The sequence below is a fragment of the Sabethes cyaneus genome, chromosome 3, assembly GCF_943734655.1.
Source record: "Sabethes cyaneus chromosome 3, idSabCyanKW18_F2, whole genome shotgun sequence".
NCBI classification, from domain to species: domain Eukaryota; kingdom Metazoa; phylum Arthropoda; class Insecta; order Diptera; family Culicidae; genus Sabethes; species Sabethes cyaneus.
This window is the reverse complement of record NC_071355.1, coordinates 240,330,114-240,352,383: the sequence shown is the minus strand read 5'-3', so window position 1 is coordinate 240,352,383 and position 22,270 is coordinate 240,330,114. Positions and strand designations below refer to the sequence as shown.

Genomic DNA, 22,270 nt, shown 5'->3' with positions numbered 1-22,270 from the left:
TATTTGGTGCGTCCTTCAATGAATCTGTATCCAATATTCTTACCATCAGGAGCTGTACCACCAAGTAGTCATCTCTCCCTGCCTAATTAGTAAGCTCCACTCCGACGCCAGCGATCCCAGACGATTTATAGCCTTTGATGACCATCTTAACTTCGCCTTTCGAAGAGGTGCTCTCTTCTACGATTTTTGTACCGTCGAAATTACTTTCCCTGCCGCCCTGGTTCTCCGCCTAGGCATTATTCAAGCGTTCATCGAAGTGGTTCTTCCACCTGTAGCTACAGCTTGGCACACAAAGCCTTTGCGGGAAGCTTCCAGTTCAGTTTCCAGTAGAACTTTCGCTTTTCCTAAGAATGATGCAGCTGTTCTAACTGCGCCTAGTCCTCTGCCCGTTCAGGCAGCAGTTTTTCTTCTCGAAAGATTTGATTTCATTGCAGCTTTTTCTGGTCGGTATGCTTTCACGCTCTGACGCATCTTTATGGGACCAATTATGGGACTCCAATGCACAGTGGTCCAAAAGGGCGAAAAGTGAAACTTTTTTCCTAGTGTCTTTTGTTTTCATTTTATCATTTACGGTCTTCAGCACTTTTGTTCGTATGAATATCCCCCTTAATCTAAAACTGTCAAAAGTTCGTCATTGCTCACCATAATGAAAATAAAAAAAAAACTTTTTTGTGTTAGGAAATAGTTTCTTCGGCAAAGTTGTAAATATTGTAAAAACAAGCAACTTTTCTGAAGAAATAAAATATCTATCTTTATCGAGTGCTGAACTATAGGGCATATTCTTTCAAACTTCTTTGAAAATTTGTTATTCATACTTAGCTTTTGTTAGTTTCATTTTACAAGAATACAATAGACTAATCTCAAGTTTTTAGTCTTGACCTTGGAATGAGGTCATACATATATTAATATTTTTTTTTTGAAACGATGGTTCTACAATTGATGAAGGGACGGTAGGGGAAAGAAATGAAAATTTTTTGGTGAAGGAGGGGAACAGCGGAAAGGAAGGGGGGGGGGGAATTGGGGGTCCAGCGCCTCTATGGTTCAAAGGTACAAGTACCAGCGAACCGCATGCCCTGGCGGGTGTTGTGGGTTCGAATCCGGTTATAATCTCAGATTACAGCTTGGTTCGACTCATGCACCTTCTAGCATTGAACAAAAGGTAGGAGTCAAAATGACTACTTGTCAAGCATAGCTACCAATACCCCCCCCCCCCTTCCTTTCCGCTCTTCCCCTCCTTCACCAAAAAATTTTCATTTCTGTCCCCTACCGTCCCTTCATCAATTGTAGAACCATCGTTTCAAAAAAAAAAAGAATACAATGTTCTAGCCAATTGTCGAAGCTCTCAAAACTCACGGCTTTGCAGAAGATCGAAAATCTCTGGGACTTTTACTTTCTAAGTTATCATATATTCAAGTTTAAAATTTCCATAGCTTCGCGAGCCCATGGGGTAAAATGGGGCAAGCGGAATTATGAAATCAGCGCTTCATCTTAAAGCTTAAGTCGAGTACTATAAACTTGTATGGGTTCCGCTTGTCCCCAGCCACCCAAATGAAAGTACGGCAAGCATCCATGTTAGTAGATAGACACATGGTTTCTTTGGCAAAGTTATAGAAAATATAAAGGCGAACAACTTTGCTAAAGAAATGACATTTCTATCTCTTTTGAGTGCAGAGCTATAGAGCATTTTCCTTTAAAAATTGGTTTTTCATACTTAGCTTATGTTGGTTGCACTTTACAGGAATATATGCTTCTAGGCGATTATTGGAGGACTCAGAATAAACGTTTTTGCAGAAGATTGCAAATCTCTATAACCTTTACAAAGTTATCGCTTTTGGCTCGCGAAGTTAAGGAAAAATAAAGCTTAGATAAGCGATAACTTTGTAAGCAAGGGTCCTAGAGATTTGCAATCTTCTGCAAAAACATGTGTTTTAAGTCTTTCAATAATCGCCTAGAACCATATACTCTTGTAAAATGCAACCAACATACGCTAAATATGGAAAACTTATTTTTAAAGAATTTCCAAGAAAAATGCTCTATAGCGGTGCACTCAAAAAAGATAGAAATGTCATTTTTTCAGCAAAATTGTTTATCTTTAGATTTTCTATAACTTTGCCAAGGAAATTATGTGTCTATCAACGAAAACAAAAAAAAATGAACGTATATCGAGCCTTTAGCGAACTCGCGAGCCTCACAAAAAAGTTATTATTTTTATTTTCATTATAGTAAGCGATGACTAACTTTCGACAGTTTTAGATTGTGCTGAAGACCACAACTGATAAAATGAAAACAAAAGACACTAGGAAAAAAGTTACACTTTTCGCCCTTTTGGACTACTGTGCGTTGCCAAGTAAAATTTTTGACCTGGCATTTCAGCCCGAAGTCAACCTTGACATAGGTTTTATCGTCCATAAGAAGGCACCCGTCGAACATGGTTGGTACCCGGTCGTATAGCTTTCGAGCACGGATTTTGGCCACACTATTCTGTTTTATGGTTCGGTTTGGCTGTTTGTTAGCTCGAGATAAGACTTGATTCCTTCCCGGAGTCGAATTCTCCTCACGGTACTACGGGCAGCAACGAATTTTCTGGCCAAATCACGGTCCGACAGATTGGGATTCCTCTTGATGGTCTTCAAAATCTTACCACACATTTTCCGGGCGCAAGTTCCACTCTGATGATTAGCTTGAGGCTTCCGAATCATCGTCAATGTTTCCTGGGCAGTTCAGTCTCCAATTTCTGGGCAATTTCAGCTGTTTAGCTAGCCTAAATAACTGTGCACAATTTTTCCATTCTTTCGGCTTTCATATTGTTTGTTTACAAAATGCAGTCGTTTTGCAGAATGTCAAAAATACATAGGTGAAGCTAACAAAATTTCCGAAATTTCCTTTCTAAAAAGGGTATAAAACAATCCGTAGTTTTTTTTAATGTTATTTATTCTTAATGTATCTGATCCCTCGTGTTGCCACCTTACAGACCAAGCTTTGTAGAATAAGTTAATATAACATTCCGTAGTTTTGACGATTCAATAAAGTTCCGTTGACGGTTGACAGCTGACAGTTAACTTGTTTCAGTGTTTAAACTGATCATATTCCAGTCTGTATGTGTGTTGCAGGGAGAATCAATGATTATCTAATATGCAAACTGTAGTCTGTGTGAAAAATTACCAAATCAATAACAGAAATGGAACAGTTGTCACACATAAAATATTCGTCACCGTTTGCTCCAATTTCCTTTCCACGCACCGTCCGTGGGGTTTGCAGCTGAATTTTTGTTTATTCATTCGCTTTTCCATCCCACCGACTATCACCCACAGTTTACCAAAAATACCGACCACTGTTGCTGTATGAACCGTAAACTAAACAAGTTAACCCTTTAATGTGCTCTATCATCCCACCCATCCGTAGGTGCCGCCCACTAATCAAACGAAACTGGAGGGAGAGAAGGTGCAGTTCACCTGCGAAGCGAAAGCCATGCCCGGCAACGTCACTGTGCGGTGGTTCCGCGAGGGTTCCCCGGTGCGGGAGGTGGCCGCCCTCGAGACGCGCGTCACGATCAGAAAGGATGGGTCACTCATCATCAATCCGGTCAGTGCCGACGACTCCGGCATGTACACGTGTGAGGTGTCAAACGGCATCGGAGAACCACAAAGTGCTTCGGCTTTTTTAAATATAGAGTGTAAGATTTGTTTGCGAATGACGACTGAGTATTCAACGTTGAGAGTAAATTTTTCTCCTCTCCCCCCGAAAACAGATCCTGCCAAAGTGACCTTCACCCCAACAATACAATACTTACCGTTTCGTTTAGCTGGTGTTGTACAATGCTATATAAAATCAAATCCTCCTCTACAATATGTAACATGGACCAAAGATAAAAGATTACTGGAACCTTATCAAACAAAAGACATAGTTATAATGAACAACGGTTCGCTGCTGTTCACTAGGGTCAACCAGAACCATCAGGGAAGGTACACGTGTACGCCGTACAATGCGCAGGGCACGCAGGGTTCCTCCGGTCACATGGAGGTGCTCGTGCGGAAGCCGCCTGCCTTTACGATCGAACCGGATCCACTGTACCAGCGGAAGGTAGGCGAAGCAGTCGAGATGCACTGCGATGCGCAGGAAGCGGAAGGCACCTCCAAGCCGACGATCATCTGGCAGCGCCGGGATGGACAACCACTGCAGAAGAATCGGGTGCGGATCCTCAACGGTAACATTACAATCGAAAACCTAAGGCGGTCCGATTTTGGCTACTATCAGTGCGTGGCTTCGAACGAAGTGGCCACGATCGTATCCGCCACGCAGTTGGTGATCGAAGGCACTCAGCCACACGCTCCGTACAACCTCAGCGGATCGGCAACCGAGTTTTCGGTGACGCTTTCCTGGATGCCAGGTTACAGTGGTGGACCGGACTATAAGCAGGACTACACCATCTGGTACCGGGAGGCCGGCGTGTCGGATTGGTCCACGATTCCGGTCACCCCCTCTGGTAGCACGCAAGTGACGATCAATCGCCTATCGCCTGGAACGACTTACGAATTTCAGGTCATTGGCAAGAATGCCCTGGGCGATGGCATGATGAGCAAGGTGATAACGATACGCACGTTAGGTAAGTAAACTACTGCAGTTAGATCATTAATCGTAATATTTGTTCAACGACCATTCTCTCTGTGATTATTCAAATGCTTTAACTCAATAAGATGTCCAAAAACCGAAGAAAACATCAACTACGACCGCAGCACCTAACGAAAAAGAATTTAAGCACGCTTCGGATGACTTGGGTAAGAAGTCATTGAGCAATGGAGTTTGTTCAAACACCTTAGGTGGCTTCTAGCATACGCTTAGTTACATCAAAAAAACACAACACAAAAAACTCGCTCATATTAAATCAGCACTCCACCATTGCACGTTCTCACAATCATATTTAGCAGTAAAAATAATGCAACAAATACTTTAAGATATTACACCACCGACCATAAACCATCATCTCATTCACCATTGGCCTGTTCGTTTTTTTCTTCTTTTCGATTCGTTTACAGACGTTCTAAGTTATCACAATATTTTGTTTCCAACCGATTCGTCTGGCTCAACATTTTTCCCTCCTGTTTTTCGACCAACAGGTATTTAATTTCATTTCTAAGTACACACATTTTCATCAGCATCAAATTAATCCATGAATGCATGACCCGCTTTTGCTGTTTAGGGTTAGAAACAAACCGAAACTGAAATCATCATTTTGATACTAATCCTCCTTTTTTCGTCCGGTTCAGGTCCGAAACCCGGTCAGCCGCGCAACGTAACCGTGGTGGAGATCCCGAACGGCTTTCTCATCTCGTGGCAGGTTCCACTCGAGCGAGCCCATCTGGTGCAGTTCTACACGATCAAGTACCGCACGGACGCCCAGTGGAAGACACTGAACCGCGGTCAAATCCGGCCGGAGGAAACCTCGTACCTGGTGAAGAACCTGGTCGGCGGCCGAACGTACTACTTCCGGGTGCTGGCCAATTCGCTCAAGAGTTACGAGTCGAGCGAGGAGATCAAGTTTCCGGTGCCGGCGCGGGTCAAGCACAAGGCCATCACGGCCGGCGTCGTCGGCGGTATCCTGTTTTTCATCGTGGCCATCATCCTGTCGATCTGCGCCGTTAAGATCTGCAACAAGCGCAAGCGTAGAAAACAGGAAAAAGGTGAGTGCGTTGGGTGCCCGAGCTCGCAGTCTGGGGCCGTAGTCAGGGTGTATACTTTTGCTATCCGGTGAGAGCAGTAGAAGAGAGAGGTGCTAACAACTGATTGGATGTTTTCCACTAACACGTTTAGTTTAGTTTGTTTCGTCGCTCGTAGTGTAGTATAATTCATCTAATCCATAGACTAATCAACATTGCGCTAGTGAAAACTTTTCACTTTTAGAACATAACTTTCGAAGATAATCTTTAGTATAACTAGTAAACTATTAAAGCAACCTGCTCGGATGTTATGGAAGAACCGGGCTAATATTGATTTATGATAAGGTGAATCAAGAGTTCTTGCAAGAATCAAAATCGAAACAATGCTTATTGGACTAAAACACTTCAGACAAGCTGAATTTGAAAAAAATATGAGACATTGGTAGAGCTAGTTATTGTCTACAATACTGCTAAATAGTTCATTTCGCTACCAACGATACAGTACCCTTATAGCATCATAAACACAAATAAATTCAGTAATATTGTATTGATAATAACCAGCTTCACAAGTGTTTCATAATAACTTTTTCAAATCATGCTTGTCTGAGACGGCACAGTTAAATGAACAAAATCGAATCAAAATGAGTGTGTCTGTACATCAGTATACATCAGGTCCAGTTGAAGTCACTGGTCATATAGGAAAGTAGTTATATTTTACTAACAAAGTAGACAATTAATGTCATGATTATGGTGAACTGGGCGTTGTTGAAGCCGCAATTGTTCCAGTTCAAGGTAATCAACCGGATTTTTGAGCAGATTTTCAAGAGGTCAGCTGGTTCTTCTGAGATGTCAAAAACCAGCTGCGAGTGTCGTCTATAATTAGGCATTGAGTAAAAAAAAAATTTGCCGGACTGTCAGCTATATGAAAATGCAGCAATTCCAAATCGCGACGATAAACAAAATAAGATTACTAAAATACGATCCCGCAGACTGTATTTGACGATGCTAATGAAGTTCGATTGCGTGATGATGGAAAACGAAGCCTTCGTAAAGGCAAATTCCAACATCTCCGACATCTTTCAAGTCGCTTTGGGCCCTTCTGTTCCTAGTGCCGATGGGCTTTGTACTCCGCAAAATGTCCGCAGTACCTTTCGCTCGAACACAGCAAGAGCTTCAAGGCCATTAAGAATTACCGGCCTAATGAGGGTTTTGTACATTGACAGCTTCGTACTTATATCTAGGCAAAGTATACCCAAATTCTCTGTTTGAATACGCCGCTGGATCTCCTTAATAGCCCAAGAAACATTAATGCGCTGATTAAACATTTTAAAAGCCATTATGACCAGCCATAGCTGAATATGCATCGAATACAATTTATGTAAACAATTCTACGATACTTATTCAGCCGAAATTGAAGAACTTATACAACCTATTTCATTTGAGGCAGAAAATAACACTTGTTAAGCAGTTATATCACCTTTTATATAACCTCTGTGCGCCTTGTTTCAAGCTTTGCGCAATTTAGTTATTGAAAAACGCGCATAAGCCTCTATTAAGCTACATTACAGCTTCAAAGCAGCTGTTAGCAAGCCCGAAGTTTAACTTAGACGTTTAAGAGCTGAAAACTTACTTACTTAGGTGGCTTGCCGTCCTAAGACAAAGCCTGTTGAACAAAATTTCTCCATGTAACTCGGTTGAGGGCTACCGCTCTCCAATTCCTCGGACACCGAGTACTCTCCGCCAGATCTCGCTCCACCTGGTCTAACCATCTTGCTCGCTGCGCTCCTGGTCGTCTTGTTCCTACCGGATTTGAGGCGAACACCATCTTTGCAGGGTAGTTGTCCGGCATTCTTGCAACATGCCCTGCCCATCGCATCCGTCCAGCTTTAGCCACCTTCTGGATACTGGGTTCGCCATAGAGCTGTGCGAGTTCATGGTTCATCCTCCGCCTCCATACTCCGTTCTCCTGTACGCCGCCGAAGATCGTTCTTAGCACTCGTCGTTCGAAAACTCCGAGCACTCGCAGGTCCTCCTCGAGCATTGTCCATGTTTCATGCCCGTAGAGAACAACCGGTCTAATAAGCGTCTTGTACAGGGTGCACTTTGTACGGGGACTTAGTCTGCTCGACCGCAATTGCTTGTGGAGCCCATAGTAAGCACGACTTCCGCTGATAATACGCCTCCGAATCTCACGGCTGGTATCATTGTCCGCCGTTACCAGTGAGCCAAGGTAGACAAATTCATCGACTACCTCAAACTCATCGCCGTCGATCAATATACTACTGCCCAAGCGGTGTCGTTCGGCCTCGGTTCCGCTGGCCAGCATGTACTTTGTTTTAGACGTATTTACCTTTAACCCAATCTTTTCTGCTTCGCGCTTTAGTCTGGTGTACTGTTCAGCCACCGCCACAGATGTTCTGCCGATAATATCCATGTCATCGGCAAAGCAGACGAATTGACTAGATTTGTTGAATATCGTGCCCCGCGTGTTGATATCCGCTCGGTTCATTACACCTTGTAGCGCTATGTTGAACAGCAGGCATGAAAGACCATCACCTTGACGAAGCCCTCTGTGTGATTCGAATGAACTTGACAATCCACCCGAAATCCGAACACAGCACTGCGTACCATCCATCGTAGATTTAATCAGTTTGATGAGCTTCCTGGGGAAGCTGTTCTCGTCCATGATTTTCCATAGCTCTTTCCGGTCGATGGTATCATATGCGGCTTTGAAGTCAACGAATAAATGATGCGTGGGAACTCTGTATTCACGGCCCTTTTGGAGGATTTGCCGCAGTGTAAATATTTGATCCGTTGTAGACCGACCTTCGACGAAGCCGGCTTGATAAGTTCCCACAAATCTATTCGCAATTGGTGATAGACGGCGGAAAATGATTTGGGACAGCACTTTATAAGCGGCATTGAGAACGGTGATCGCTCGATAGTTCTCACAGTCCAACTTGTCGCCCTTTTTGTAGATCGGGCAGATAACCCCATCTTTCCACTCCTCCGGTAGCTGTTCCGTATCCCAAATTCTAACAATTAGTCGGTGTAGACAAACGGCCAGCTTTTCTGGTCCCATTTTAATAAGCTCCGCTCCGATGCCATCTTTTCCAGCTGACTTGTTGTTCTTTAGCTGCATGATGGCCTCCTTAACTTCGCCTATCGTTGGGGCTGGCACCTCTTCCCCGTTTGCTGCACCGTCGAAATCGCTTTCCCCGCCGCCATGGTTTTCCGCCTGGGCGCCATTCAGGTGTTCGTCGAAGTGCTGCTTCCACCTATCCGTCACCTCACGATCGTCCGTCAGAATACTGCCAGTTTTATCCCGACACATTTCGGCTCGCGGCACAAAGCCTTTGCGGGGTCCGTTCAGTTTCTGGTAGAACTTCCGCGTTTCCTGAGAACGATGCAGCCGCTCCAACTCCGCATATTCCTGCTCTTCCAGGTTGCGCTTTTTCTCCCGAAAGATTTGGTTTCGCTGCATCTTCTTCTGTTTGTGTCTTTCCACGTTCTGACGTGTGGCACTGCGCATCTTGGCCGCCCGCGCAGCGTTCTCCTCATCCATCACCCTCCTACATTCATCGTCAAACCAATCGTTCCGCTGATTCCGGGCCACATGCCCGATGGAGCTCTCCGCTACACTGCTGATGGCTGTTTTGATAGTGTTCCAACAGTCCTCGAGAGGGGCTTCGTCCAGCTCGTCCTCTTCCGGCAGTGCAGCTTCGAGTGAATGCGCGTAGTTTGCGGCGACGTCTGGCTGCTTCAGCCGCGCGAGATCTAACCGAGGCTGGCGTCGGTACCGAATGTTGTTCACAATGGAGAGTCTTGGGCGCATCTTAACCATCACTAGGTAGTGGTCCGAGTCAACGTTAGCGCTTCGATAGGATCTGACGTCGATAATGTCTGAGAAGTGCCGACTGTCGATCAAAACGTGGTCGATCTGTGATTCTGTCTGATTTGGTGACCTCCAGGTGTACTTATGGTGGATTCTGTGCTGGAAAAAGGTACTACGTACGGCCATATTCTTGGAGGCGGCAAAGTCGATAAGTCTTAGGCCCATTTCATTGGTTCGCTGGTGTGCACTGAACCTTCCAATCACCGGTTTGTATTCCTCCTCCTGGCCGACCTGAGCATTGAAATCCCCGATGACGATCTTGATATCATGTTTTGGGCAGCGGTCGTATTCACTCTCCAACTGCGCGTAGAATTCATCCTTGTCGTCATTGGTACTTCTGAGGTGAGGGCTGTGCACGTTGATGATGCTTATGTTGAAGAATCGGCCCTTGATTCTCAACCTGCACATTCGAGGATTGATTGGCCACCACCCAATCACCCGTTTCCGCATCTCGCCCATCACTATGAAAGCTGTACCCAGCTCGTGTGTGTTGCCGCAGCTCTGGTAGATGGTATGTCCATCTCTGAACGTACGTACCGTTGAGCTCTTCCAGCACACCTCCTGCAGCGCTACGACGTCGAACTTGCGGCTCTTCAATACGTCGGAGAGCACTCGAGTGCTCCCTTGGAAGTTGAGAGATCGGCAGTTCCACGTCCCGAGTTTCCAATCCATAGTCCTTTTTCGTCGCGTGGGTCTATTCCGATTGTTCCAGTAAGAATATATTTGTTCTTCGTTCCATGCTTTAATATTTTTCGTGGTGACGGCTTGCAAAGCCTGCTACACCAACCCCCTGTTTCGCCGGAGGGCCAACGAAGCTCGAAAGAGCCCTCCTTTCCTGTCAGCATACGACCTTGGCTTCCACCGGGGTTGGTTACCCGATCTCCACCAAAGTTGCTCGTATCCCGGCTGGTACCACGAGGCGGTAGGAATAGGAGTTGCTGAATAAGAGGCTATGAACCACTGTAGGGTCTATTTTATGCCTACACGTGCACAAGGCACCGACGGTACGCATTATTCAGCCGTTTACCAGCCTAGCTGAGCTGAGAGCTGAAAAAAGGTTTTTATTTCTAAAACTAAACCATAGTTCAGCCGCAGGTTGAAAAAATTCAGCTAAAAAACGTTTGATCAGCTTGAAATTGTCACTTGGGTAGCTGCTTTCAAAGCTGCAATGGAGCTTAATAGAGGCTTTTGCGTATTTTAAATAACCAATTTGCGCAATGCTGTCAATTCTATTTTTAGAACGAGAAATAGTTTTGCAGTGGTTTTTCAGCCGCTTAATCAACGTCTCATCAACCTTTATGCAGCCAAAAAATAATCTCTACCGCAGCGTCTACCACTTGTTCTCAGAGTTGAATCAGCTGTAACCAAATCAGTAGCATTTTAATTCAGCTTCGGTGTTTGTTGGGAGCTTCTTTGTAGTCCGCGGTCACAAGCAATCCCAAATACGCGAGCTCATCTATCACCTCTAGTTCGTCGCCGTCAAATGGTGGCCGTCTGTGGGAGGTCCGCGTTTGTCTCCTTTGAGCCTCCCCTCCTAGAACGCGCTTTCAGCCTGGTGCAGATTGCGTCCGCCACCGCAAAGTACCTGGCTATGATCTCAAAGTCATCTGTAAATGCAAGGAATTGTTTACCTTTTCAAAAAAAATTGTGCCTGTCGTTTCAATAATGCCCGCTCTTTAAATCACTTCCTCAAGAGCGTTGTTGAAAAGCACGCAGGATAGTCGTCTCAAAGGGATTCGAGAGAGTCCCCGAGATGCGCACGGGACATAACACTCGATCCAATGTATCCAATAATCAATTTTTCCGGGAAAATTGTGTTCGTGCATTATCTGCCATAGATGATCCCGATAGACTGTATCGTATGCTGCTTTGAAGTCAATAAAGATGAGATGCGGAGCCACGTTGAATAATAGCCCAAAAAGTGTTAAAGTAGACTTAGTATTATACTTAATCTAACTTGCTTTTGAAGCCTACTCAAGAGAAGGCTAACGGGCTGTTGAACGGTTTTATAGTTGCTGCCAGAAGGTTCTGAAAGCTCAGTTAGTTTCACTGGTTACTTTCTTATGGTGGAACAATTGCGTTTTTGTGAAAAATGAAAATTGAATGAACTGAAAAAAATTAAACGTAGTACAGTGTTAAAAAAATGAAAAAAGTCCTGCATTATTTGTTTTATAAACTTGATCTTGAAAAAGAATGCAATAACATTCAAAGATTTGAGTAAAAGTGAGTTCGATGTAGAGAGAAAGAGAATGATTTAAGATTCAGTGGCAGAGTTTTCAGCTGGTTATGTTGCCATCACACTACTCGTCGGCTGGTAGTGAAAATTTGTAATATTATTTCTGATGAATTTTCCGTTCTATCTGGTATTTCGCAAGGCAGCCACCTAGGACCGTTGATTTTCCTTTTATACGTCAATGATGTGAATTTTAAACTAAATGCTCTCCGGTTATCCTTCGCCGACAATTTGAAAATCTTCAATCAAATCATTGGCGATAGGCATTTTTGATTTATTGTGGTATCGTCCAAGTGTTTTTTTCTGAGTTCCTTTCTTCGTTCTTTTTACAGTATCATCTGTGCTTATTATATGTGCTTAAGCGCTGGTATTTGCACCCTTTTTTATTTTATACTTCCACTACTTCTCACCTATCTCGCTTTGGAGGAAGTTATCTAGGACTAGGGTTATATTCGTAATTTTCCAATGGAAAGCAAAGCCTTGGGCTTAAACGTCTTTCTAAGACTTGACCCTTCTTTATCGACAGACTTCACAGCCGGCTATTAGAGTACAGGACAGTTACGGGGCTAGTGCATGAATCCTACTGACTCCATCTAGCATGCAATTTCCAATGGATAAGACATTTCATTACGCACCTCGAGCCAGTACCACCCTCATAGCTTGCCCCGGCAAGAGGCTTCATTGTTGGTAAATGCAGGGTTCAGTTTGATGGGAGGATGTGGTGGGATCTGATAATAAACCCACCCTATAATCCCTTAACATCGAATGGCTTGTATCTACTAAGATTCGAACCCACGATTACACGCTTATTAAGGCAGACTCGGTTATGGCTCAAGGGCTCACCTATCTTGGACTGTAGCCTCAATGGTCTAAAAAGCCACTCTTCAAATGACATGTTTGCCGGGCCTGTGTTTGACTAGTTTGTTGAAAGAAGATGTGCCAAATTACCATTACAAACCAGATCCCGTCTTAGAAAAGGACCGTCATAAGCTATATTGGGATCGTATAAATTTTTCTGACGGGCCTTTTTATCAGAACACACTGGCGTGTTCAGACATAAACGAAACGTTTGACTGGTTTGACTGCCACGAACATAGTAAAAAGAGTTCGAGAAACGTTTATCGACAACCGAGAAGCCTTGTTCGCGGGGAAAAATCGAAAGCTAAAAACCGTAACGACGTCAAAAATAGTCGTTCAAGAGGAACCTCAACCTGTCCTTCTGAGATGTCACAAAAAAGCTATGAATGCCGTCTACAGCCATGCATTAAGCTTAAAAATCGCGACGATATATAGAACAATATGGTCAAAACACGATCCCGGCAACTGTACATTACGATGCTGATGAAGTTGGATTGACTACGAAACCTACGTCAAAGTAGAAATCAAGGAGCTTGCCTGAAGTAACACGGTAGTGCCGTGCTGTTTTGGCCGGATTTGACTTCCTGTAATTACGGAACAAAGGTCATGTATGTATGGTGGTATGTCGAAACCAAGCTGTCGAGCATTTCAATTAATTTATTGCTGCTCTTAGAGAACTGCAACAAAATTACTTCCTATTTCTCTTTAAAAGGATGTTAAAATCTTGGAAAAAATGCGAAAGCCCCTTCCCAATAGTTTCATGTCATCGTCGTCAGCATCGAGTCGAATGACCCGTGCTGTTTCAAGCAGTCGTATTCATATAACTCGACCGTAGGCCACTCATCGCCAATTTTCCAGGCGTCTCAGGCGTAGCAAGTCGCTTTGGGCTCCTCTGTTCCTAGTGCCTATATGGGGTTTGTCGTCTGCAGAACCTTCCACTTGAACATAACAAGGACATCAACTCTATAAAGCTTTGTAGAGGGATTCCGTACGGCGATGCTTCTTGATAGTAGCGTTTTGCGAAGGACAAAGTAGGCCTGATTTGCTGCTCGAATGCGCCGTTGGATCTCTTTACTAGTGTTGTTGTCCGCGGTCACCAGCAATTCCAAAAACACGAACTCACTTCCTGTTCGTGTCGCCGTGAACGGTGACTGTCCGTGGGAGGTGTACGTTTGTCACCTTTGAACCTCTTTTTTTTTCATGCCATTATCTGCCGTAGCTGGTCTCGATCGACTGTTTCGTATGCTGCTTGACTTCAATCAAAGACGTACCCAGCTAGCGCCAACTCGTATACCAGTGTACGAAAATTATCATAAATATCTCCTAACAAATTCGAAATCGTAACTAAAGTCAGTGATAAAGTGAGTTCAACTTGATTTTCTATCGTATATAATGATAATAACTGACATACATACGATTTTCAGCACAGAATTGTATAGCATTACGAAGCGAGTCGTGCTTAATCGGATATTATTATCTATTTATATAAGAGGCTTATGTCTGTACCGAAAACCAGGTCTCTGACAAGACGTCATAAGAGACTTATCGGTAACTAAAAACAGCTCCCTGACAGGACGTCATGCTTTCGTAGCAATGGGTTGTATTCTCAGTCACCTCACTGGTGGTCGGCTGCTGGACTGCTCGATTGCTCAACTGGTTGACTAGACTGCTCGACTGGACTGGTCGATTAGACTGCTCGATTTGATTGCTCGACTGAACTGCTTAATTGAACTGCTCGACTGAACTGTTCGATTCGACTGCTCGACTCAACTGCTTGATTGCACAGATTGACTTGACTGCTTGACTGAACAGCTCAATTTAACTGCTCGAGTGGACTACTCGATGCGACTACTTGACACATTTGCTTGACTTACTGCTCGACCCGACTGCTCGACTTAACTGCACGATTGAACTGCTCGATTGGACTGTTTGATTGTACTGCTCGACTGGGATGCTTGACTGGAGAGCATGATTCATCTGCTCGACCCAACTGTTCGATTCGATGCTCGACTCAACTGCTCGATTCAACTGCATGATTCCACTGCTCGACTGGACTGCTCGACTCAATTGCTCGACTCGACTGCTCGAATGAACTGCTTGACTCAACTACTCGATTGGACTATTCGAAACGGCTGCTCAACCCGATTGCTCGATTCAACTGCTCGACTAGACTGCTCGATTTGATTGGTCGACTCAACTGACAGATTGATTCAACAGCTCGCCTAGACTGCTCGACTTAGCTACTCAACCCGACTGCTCGACTCGACTGCTTGACATAACTGTTTGATTCGACAGCTCGACTTAACTGCTCGAATAAACTGCTCGACTTAGCTGGAGTTCGAGCAACTGGACTACTCGACTCAACTGCGCGAAAAAACTGCTCGACTGGAATACTCGACTTAACTGCTCGACTTGACTGCTCGACTCGACCACTCGATTCAGCTGCTCGACTCGACTGATCGACTCAACTGCTCGACCGGACTGCTTGAATGAACAGCTTGATTGAACTGCTCGATTTGACTGCTCGAATTGACTGTTCGACCCAACTGTTTGACCCGATTACTTGATTCGACTACTCGACTCGATTGCTTGTCGCGATATCGTATGGTCGGTGTTAAATCAGACCGGACCAAGTCGCATCATTTTAAAAAATGAGTTAATGATAGCAAACGATCAAGAGTTTTCTTAGCAACATTTTACTCTAATCAGACCACATAAATGTTGCAAACAGCCAGAGTTAGAAGATGATTTCGAATCCAGCAAACTGAATGCGTTATTCTCGAAGTCAGAATTTTGCCACTCGGTTCTGTCTGACTTAACACCGACCATATGAATCGGTTTGCGACAGACAATGGACGGTTCAGAGCCCCTCACACCAAAGAGCCATATTGCCCGCTTATTTAGTTTTATTTAGTCAAATAAAATCCAAAATGTCCAACATCTTAGAGCTATATTATGCAATATAAGAACTCAAAGAACTAATAGAAAGAATAAACAACTTCACAAACACTGGCCAACGAAATGTATCCGCAGTTTTCTGAGTTCTTAACAGACATTTATATTTTCCGGATCGTAAGATTCGGGCTCAATTAGTAGTATATAAATACTCATATAGCCGTATCGCCTCCAAAATAGTACGGATATGCCAATTTTGCGCATCGAATACGATTTATTATATACATATGAAAATGCTAGCTGGGAAATGCGTGGGCACGTTGAATAATAATCCAAAAAGTTTTAAAGACTTTTGAAGAGTGGGCCGTCAGGTAATTGAACGGTTTAACAGCTGCCGCCAGGAGGTTTTCAAAGATCTCGAGAGAGATAGATGAAAAGGAGATAGAGAGGAAGCAATTGATGGAAAAAGAGAGAAGAAAGAGAAAAATGAATGAAAAGAGAGCAGGAGTGAGAAAGATAAAGGTAGACAAAAAAGGAGGTGGAGAAAGGAATAGAGGGAGGAAGAGAAGGAGAGATGCAGGGAAAGAGAGTAGTGTTAGAACAAACATAAAAATGGTTAGAGAGAATTGTGGGATGCGAGATACATTCAGATAGAGTGAAATTGGGGTTAGAGATATGATTAGAAAGAGACAGATAGAGGGAAAGAGAAATGGTTGTAAGAAGAGAGAGATAGAGACCGACAGATAGATAGAAAGTGACAGAGAGAGAGAGAGAGAGAGAGAGATGCGAAAGGTGAAAAAGAGAGCAAGGGAGAAAAGAAAATACTTCTGTGGATTCTGTATATTTTACCGCTCTCCCCCTCGTTACCAGTTTAAGCACTAAGTGTTGTACCCTGCATATTAGTTCCTGTAACCTGTATGTTTGGTCTATTATGATATCGTCCAGGTGTTTTTTCTGTATTCCGCACTTCATTCTTTTCGCAGCATTACTATAGAGTGAGCAAACTACTTGTTATCCGTGCTTGAGTACCGATGTTTTCACTCTCTTTTTCTTATATGCTTTTACTATTTTTCGATCACGCTTTATAGAACTTGATAGAAATGCGGCGAGTAATTATATTTGCGTATAACTTGGACTTTTGTGTAAGTCAGTTCATTGATTGGTATTTGCAGAATTCAGTTTGAGGGGGAAAGTGAAGAAATCAGACAATAAACCCATGCTAAAATCACTTAAAATCGAATGGCCTGATTCTGCTAAGATTCGAACCCACGACTCCTCGTTTGTCGAGGCAGACTCGGTCACCTTGCGGCTTATTTTTAAAGTCACTCGCTCCCCTTCGAAATTGGGGGGCAAAAAATAAGTTGTACATGAGTTAATTTTTTTGTGCCGGCTCTATCCTGCCGCGACTCGCATAATAGGGACAATATATGATATTTGATATGAGGCTATCTAATAGAAAGGTGCGATTGTAGTTTAACTGCCAGAACACTTGGGTACCAACTGAGGGTGGGTTGGAGTCTCACCTGCCATTGAACGACCCAATGTACCCAATGGCTTCATATCGATATTTTCCAGTATCATCCAGTTTACCATTCTTCTCACCAAACGCTCCTGTACTTTACAAATTAAATTTTTAAGTGAGTTTTTTCTAAATTTTAGGTTGCTATATGTATGATCCCCCATTTTAGAAAGTTTGTTTCATAATCCAATGGTTCCTTCGATAGTAAATTATGTCAACGTTAAAGAGTTTTCACTAGCGCCGCATTACCATAAGGATTTTAGTTTTAATTTTTTCATATTCATAAATCGTATACCCAGCCAGGTAAGTTCATTCACGCACAAGCAAGGAAAAAAACAGAACGTATCAATTGTAACCACATGTATAACCATGTGAGAAAAGATTTAAAAAAAACAACAGAAAAAACGGGTATACGCCTTGATGAGTGCCATTTATTCGATTCCATTTTTGTGACACGAGCAGCTTCATCTCTTGTCCCGCCACGCGAGCTCGTTCCACTGGCGCAGCCCGGCGCTGGCGGGAAAGAATGGCTCGATATTACCGCCTCCGTTAACGTGTAGAAATTATCCGATTACAGAACTCAACATGGTAACAGCACGGATCACGGATCGGAATGCCCTGAGACAGCCGGTGCCTTTAAGAAGGTAAGCGTGAAAAACGTACTAACAATTCTCCGATTATCCTCCCACTAACAATTACTTTTTCACAAACTCTCATGCCTTCCCGTTTTGAATTACTCAAAAAGTTAGAGCTAAAGGTAATCTGCGATCCCTTCGAACGGCGTATGGCTTTTGACTAGAAAACAATGACTAACTGAGCTGGTTTTCATTCGCAGATATCTACATGGAGGAAGCAAAGCCAGCCGATTGCCTGGCCTGAGCATCTTGATCGCCATCATGCACTGGATATGGCCTCCGGGGAGGTGCCAAAACTGTGACAGTATCTATTCGAACAAATTCACCGGTGATCAGTCCACTAATTTGGGTCAGATTCATCGCTCAGCGGATGGGCGGTTCGTGCTGCCGCAGGATGCCGTCGACGGGATCGTATCGTTGAGAAATAGTATAGTTTCATACTGCAGTAGCAGTGATGATGGAGGTTTCTTGCCGAAACGCCTATCACTTACGAGGGCTTCGTGGAGACGTCCGTTGGTAACTTGCCCCAGTCAGTTGAGCTTACGGTCGGAGGATGGATTCGTTATGGCGGAACCACAGCTGCCGGCTCATTCGCTGTACACCAACACAATGCCGGAAGGTCTCCATCTTACTACGATAAGTTCCAGTGTACCTGCTCCGATGGTGAACCAGTCGTTGTACACGACACCTTCGCGGATTTCCAAGGTAGTGGCAAGCTCGCCGGCCACCTCGAGCCCGCAGGTCGTCAACTCGCCTTGGTCACCATTGTACTTCAGTGATCTCAGTTCGGTTCATCATCTGAGCTCGGCGGACCGGTCATATCCAACCCCGCAGAGCGCTGCATCCGCTCATCGGTATAATTATGCTGGCTACCAGCATGAGCTACCGTTGTTGGGTAGTTTGCACAACACCTCGCGGCATTTTTCTAATGGCTTTGTACCGGTGCACGTGCCAAGTTCCCGATACTACCATCATAATCTGTACCAGAATGTGCCCTTCCACAGCCATACGTACAGTAATAGACCGAAATTTTCCCGCTATCATCCTCGGCTTATGCCAAGAAGTCTGACAAGGGCGATACCGGAACTGCGATCTCCAATGTTGAATCTGAATCTTAGTACAACTCCACTGAGTGCAACACTGGAAGCCTCACCGCAGAGCTACTCCAGCTCCAGTGGCTTCGGCAGTAAGAATACCTCCAACAACACTCAGCAGACCAACAGCTTCCAAGTTAGCAATAATCTACTTCGTGAATGGCGATATCTTCCGCCGTATCGACCGCCTCCTCCGCCACCGAGCTTACACCATACGGCTCCGCTGTCCTACGGTGGCGGTCGCTTCGACCATCCGCCATACTCAATGTCCCACTGGTTGGAGCTGATCACAAGACTGAACATGGCCTCCGAAAAGGCCAACATCAACAACGCTGCAGACGTCGGCAGTGTCGATGGTCATTACGAGTTCGATCCATCGACGCCCACTCCAACGGCTTCGACGCCGACCGGAATGATGCGAGACGATTTCCACCATCTGATGACGCTTCCGTCTACGTCCAGCGATCTACTGTGGAACGCGGCTGGTCTGTCGCTAGGTGGAACCGGTACCACCGGTACCGGAGGAATCACCATTGGCACTCGCAAGCGAGGCCAGTCACGCTACGACAACATCGACGCTCGGGTCGAAGCTATGAAGGAGGAATTCTACGAATGGCGAAAGCGACAACAGCAGCAGCAAGACGGACTCAGCCACACCCTGGATGCCAGTCGGGTAATCGAGCTGGAAAGTTCCTGCTGAGATAACGGCAGAATAACGGCAAACGACACACAGTTAAAAACATTTTTAAGGGAGCTTCCGAAACGAACGAACGTGCTATTGATTAATAAGACTCGACTTATCCAATAACTATAGCAATATCTAATTAATGAAATGAAACAAAAAAAAGTGAATGGATCTATATATAAAAAACACAGCAGAGTGGCACATTTCTGCCAGTTTGTCTACGCCAAAAGCGCGCTGATCGATCGGCGAAAACGTTTAGGAAACACTCAAAAAATAAGGACAAAAAAAAGGATAACACATGTTAAAGACTTTTATAATAGTTATGTAAAAAAAATTGGGATGAATACGTGATTGTGGGGGAAAACGATAGCTTGGTTTCGGAGAAACCAGAACCCAGTGAAGCACACCGCATACCTACAGACACCTACACAAACAAACACATATTTGGTGAATTACGAAAATACGAATTAATCCCTTACTGCAGTAAGCGCAGGGGGTAGTAAACTAGCGTTTAAACGAAAGCGAACCCGAAATGAAGCGGCAGGCCGACACAATCGAGCAACAAATTGAGCAACCGGCAGCTCTAAGTATAGACCTATAGGTAACACACACCGGAAGTAATTATAGTCAACAAAACAAAAAAGTTCATCACTAACAGCAAACAAGTAAGCAAGTAAACAAGCAAGCAAGCAGCACAGAGTGGTGTGTACAGACGGGGATGTTGCCGAAACGCAATGAAGTGTTTTTGAGGTTGGGTAAAGGTGAAAAATTAGTAGGCTGTGAGATTCTTTGCTTTGAAAACTAATAGTTTTCTTTCTGTAAAAGGTTTCTAACTAATCAGGTGCCTTGATTCTACTTTTTGATCAAACCCATTCTGATTAGAATTTCTATTCAAAACTCTAATCAAATGTTATGCTTTGCATGCGCATATTAGATCAGGGTTGTAATCAGATCAGAATGAGTGGATTTGAAACTCGTATTTCAACCAAATTTCGTGTGAAATTGAACGTTTTTTGTAGCAAAGCTTGGCGAGGCGCAATAGTATTCCAAAATAAACACTTTTGACTTGCCGAAATCGAGTGTGAAATGCACCGGTACTTTTCAGAGAAACACTGTATCCCCTCGTGCTGTGTTTTTAGTATTACCACAGACTATACAGACACCGAACGAACAGTGAAAAACAATGTAGAAAGTGCGGACGCTAGTTATGATTTGCCTTTGGAATAGAGGTTTCATTCACACCTCGAGCAAGTACCATTCTTATAACTATGTCCGGCTGGCGGCTAGAGGCTTCATTGTTGATAAAATGTAGAATTCAGTAGAAAGGAAATATGTAGAGGGGCCTGAAAATAAACCCGTGCTAAAGTCACTTAACATGGAATGGTCAGATTCTACTAAGTTTCGAACCAACGACCATTTGTTAAGGCAGACTCGGTAACCTTGTGGCTATCAGGGCTCATCATCCTTAGATAATTCTTACAGAAAATCATGAATGGAAGATGAAAAAATGCGATTATCATGAAAAAGTGGTCAAGGTTTGGACGATAGTTATTTGGTAAATTCTCAAAATATTCTTCGATTTGAATAATTTAGTGGAAGAATTTTACTTTAGAAATGCTTGTATTGCAAAGTGGATAAGCTTTAAGCATTGTCATAATTATTACGCCAGCCAATCAAATGTAAGCACACTTTTTGCTCCCCAAACCAGTGACGACAAGCTGTTAGTGCAATTTCGTTCAATTGCGTTTTAGAAAAAAAATGTGTCAGAGTTTCCTCTGCCAAACAGGTCAGGGAGCCTTTTGATTCGCTTGAACCTTAACAAATTTGATATCCTTAAAGTAAACCATGATGTAAACCTTTCAGCTCGAATTTCCATTTACACTTCTTAAGAAAATGATGGCCGTTCATTTTGGAAGAGTGTGAGCTATAGAAATACAAATTTTTATTAATCGCGCTGTCTGTATTAGTGTTGCGAAGCCCACACTCGTGTGATTTATTTTCCTCGTATATGCGTAAGCGTTCTAACGAACGCGCCGGCATAAGTATCCTTTCGGATTCTCGCTGTTATTTATTCATGCTCTGGTACGAGTTTTTACCAAAGTGAGTGTGTGCTAACAGCCACGGTTGTCGCTCTCGCTTGTCATTGCAGCACGAGCTGCTGATACCGATCACTCGCGAGGGCTTGCACTCCCACCCGCGTGATAGAATCGAGGGCGTAATGGAGATGAAGAAGAAAACAACAAGTAATGCAAAATCTGTATCCCAGTGTGCCGCTAGTCTCACGGGCAGCTGGTTGCTCGCGAGTTGTTTGCCTCGTGAGTGAGCTATGCAGAAAGACTCAAGGTTCTCAAGGTTGTAGGCAGCTGAATGTTTGCACACAGCAACGGCGGCTGTTTGTCGTACGCTTGCCTCAGTATAAGAGATTTCCAACATTGTTCTGTATAGTCCAGTGATGGCCAAGGTGTGGTTCGCAGGTACTTTAAACTGCTCGCGGACTGGCGTAAGGGACGGTGGAGGAGTTATAGGCTAAGTTTTTTAATGACTGAGGAGGCACCTAGTCGTGATGCTTCGAGGATCTTATGGAGTTGCTTTCTGGTACAAAAGCTGTAGTGAGTTCTGATAGTAAGATATTTGGAGATTGAGGGCGTGTGTTTAACATTTTGTTCTAGCGGCCCGTGCCATGTCTGTATCTGGGCATAACCATGGGCATGGTAAAACCTTTGCGACGCCACGCGACAAACAAAGAACATGATATTTTATGGTTGTTATTTTTTCAATTTTTTCGGATGATACTGACGGTGG

The 22,270-nt window shown here is 44.0% G+C and overlaps 1 protein-coding gene across 1 annotated transcript in view; it reads left to right on the top strand.

The window, feature by feature from the left end:
- Positions 1–19,483, top strand: part of LOC128740963 (protein turtle) — a 60,967-nt gene extending 41,484 nt beyond the window's left edge. Inside the window, exons 5-10 of the mRNA XM_053836538.1 lie at positions 3,403–3,673; positions 3,749–4,603; positions 4,695–4,775; positions 5,265–5,678; positions 17,632–17,698; positions 17,890–19,483. Coding sequence (XP_053692513.1) covers positions 3,403–3,673; positions 3,749–4,603; positions 4,695–4,775; positions 5,265–5,678; positions 17,632–17,698; positions 17,890–19,483 — 3,282 coding nt within the window. The remainder of the gene's footprint in view (positions 1–3,402; positions 3,674–3,748; positions 4,604–4,694; positions 4,776–5,264; positions 5,679–17,631; positions 17,699–17,889) is intronic.
- Positions 19,484–22,270: the final 2,787 nt, after the last annotated feature.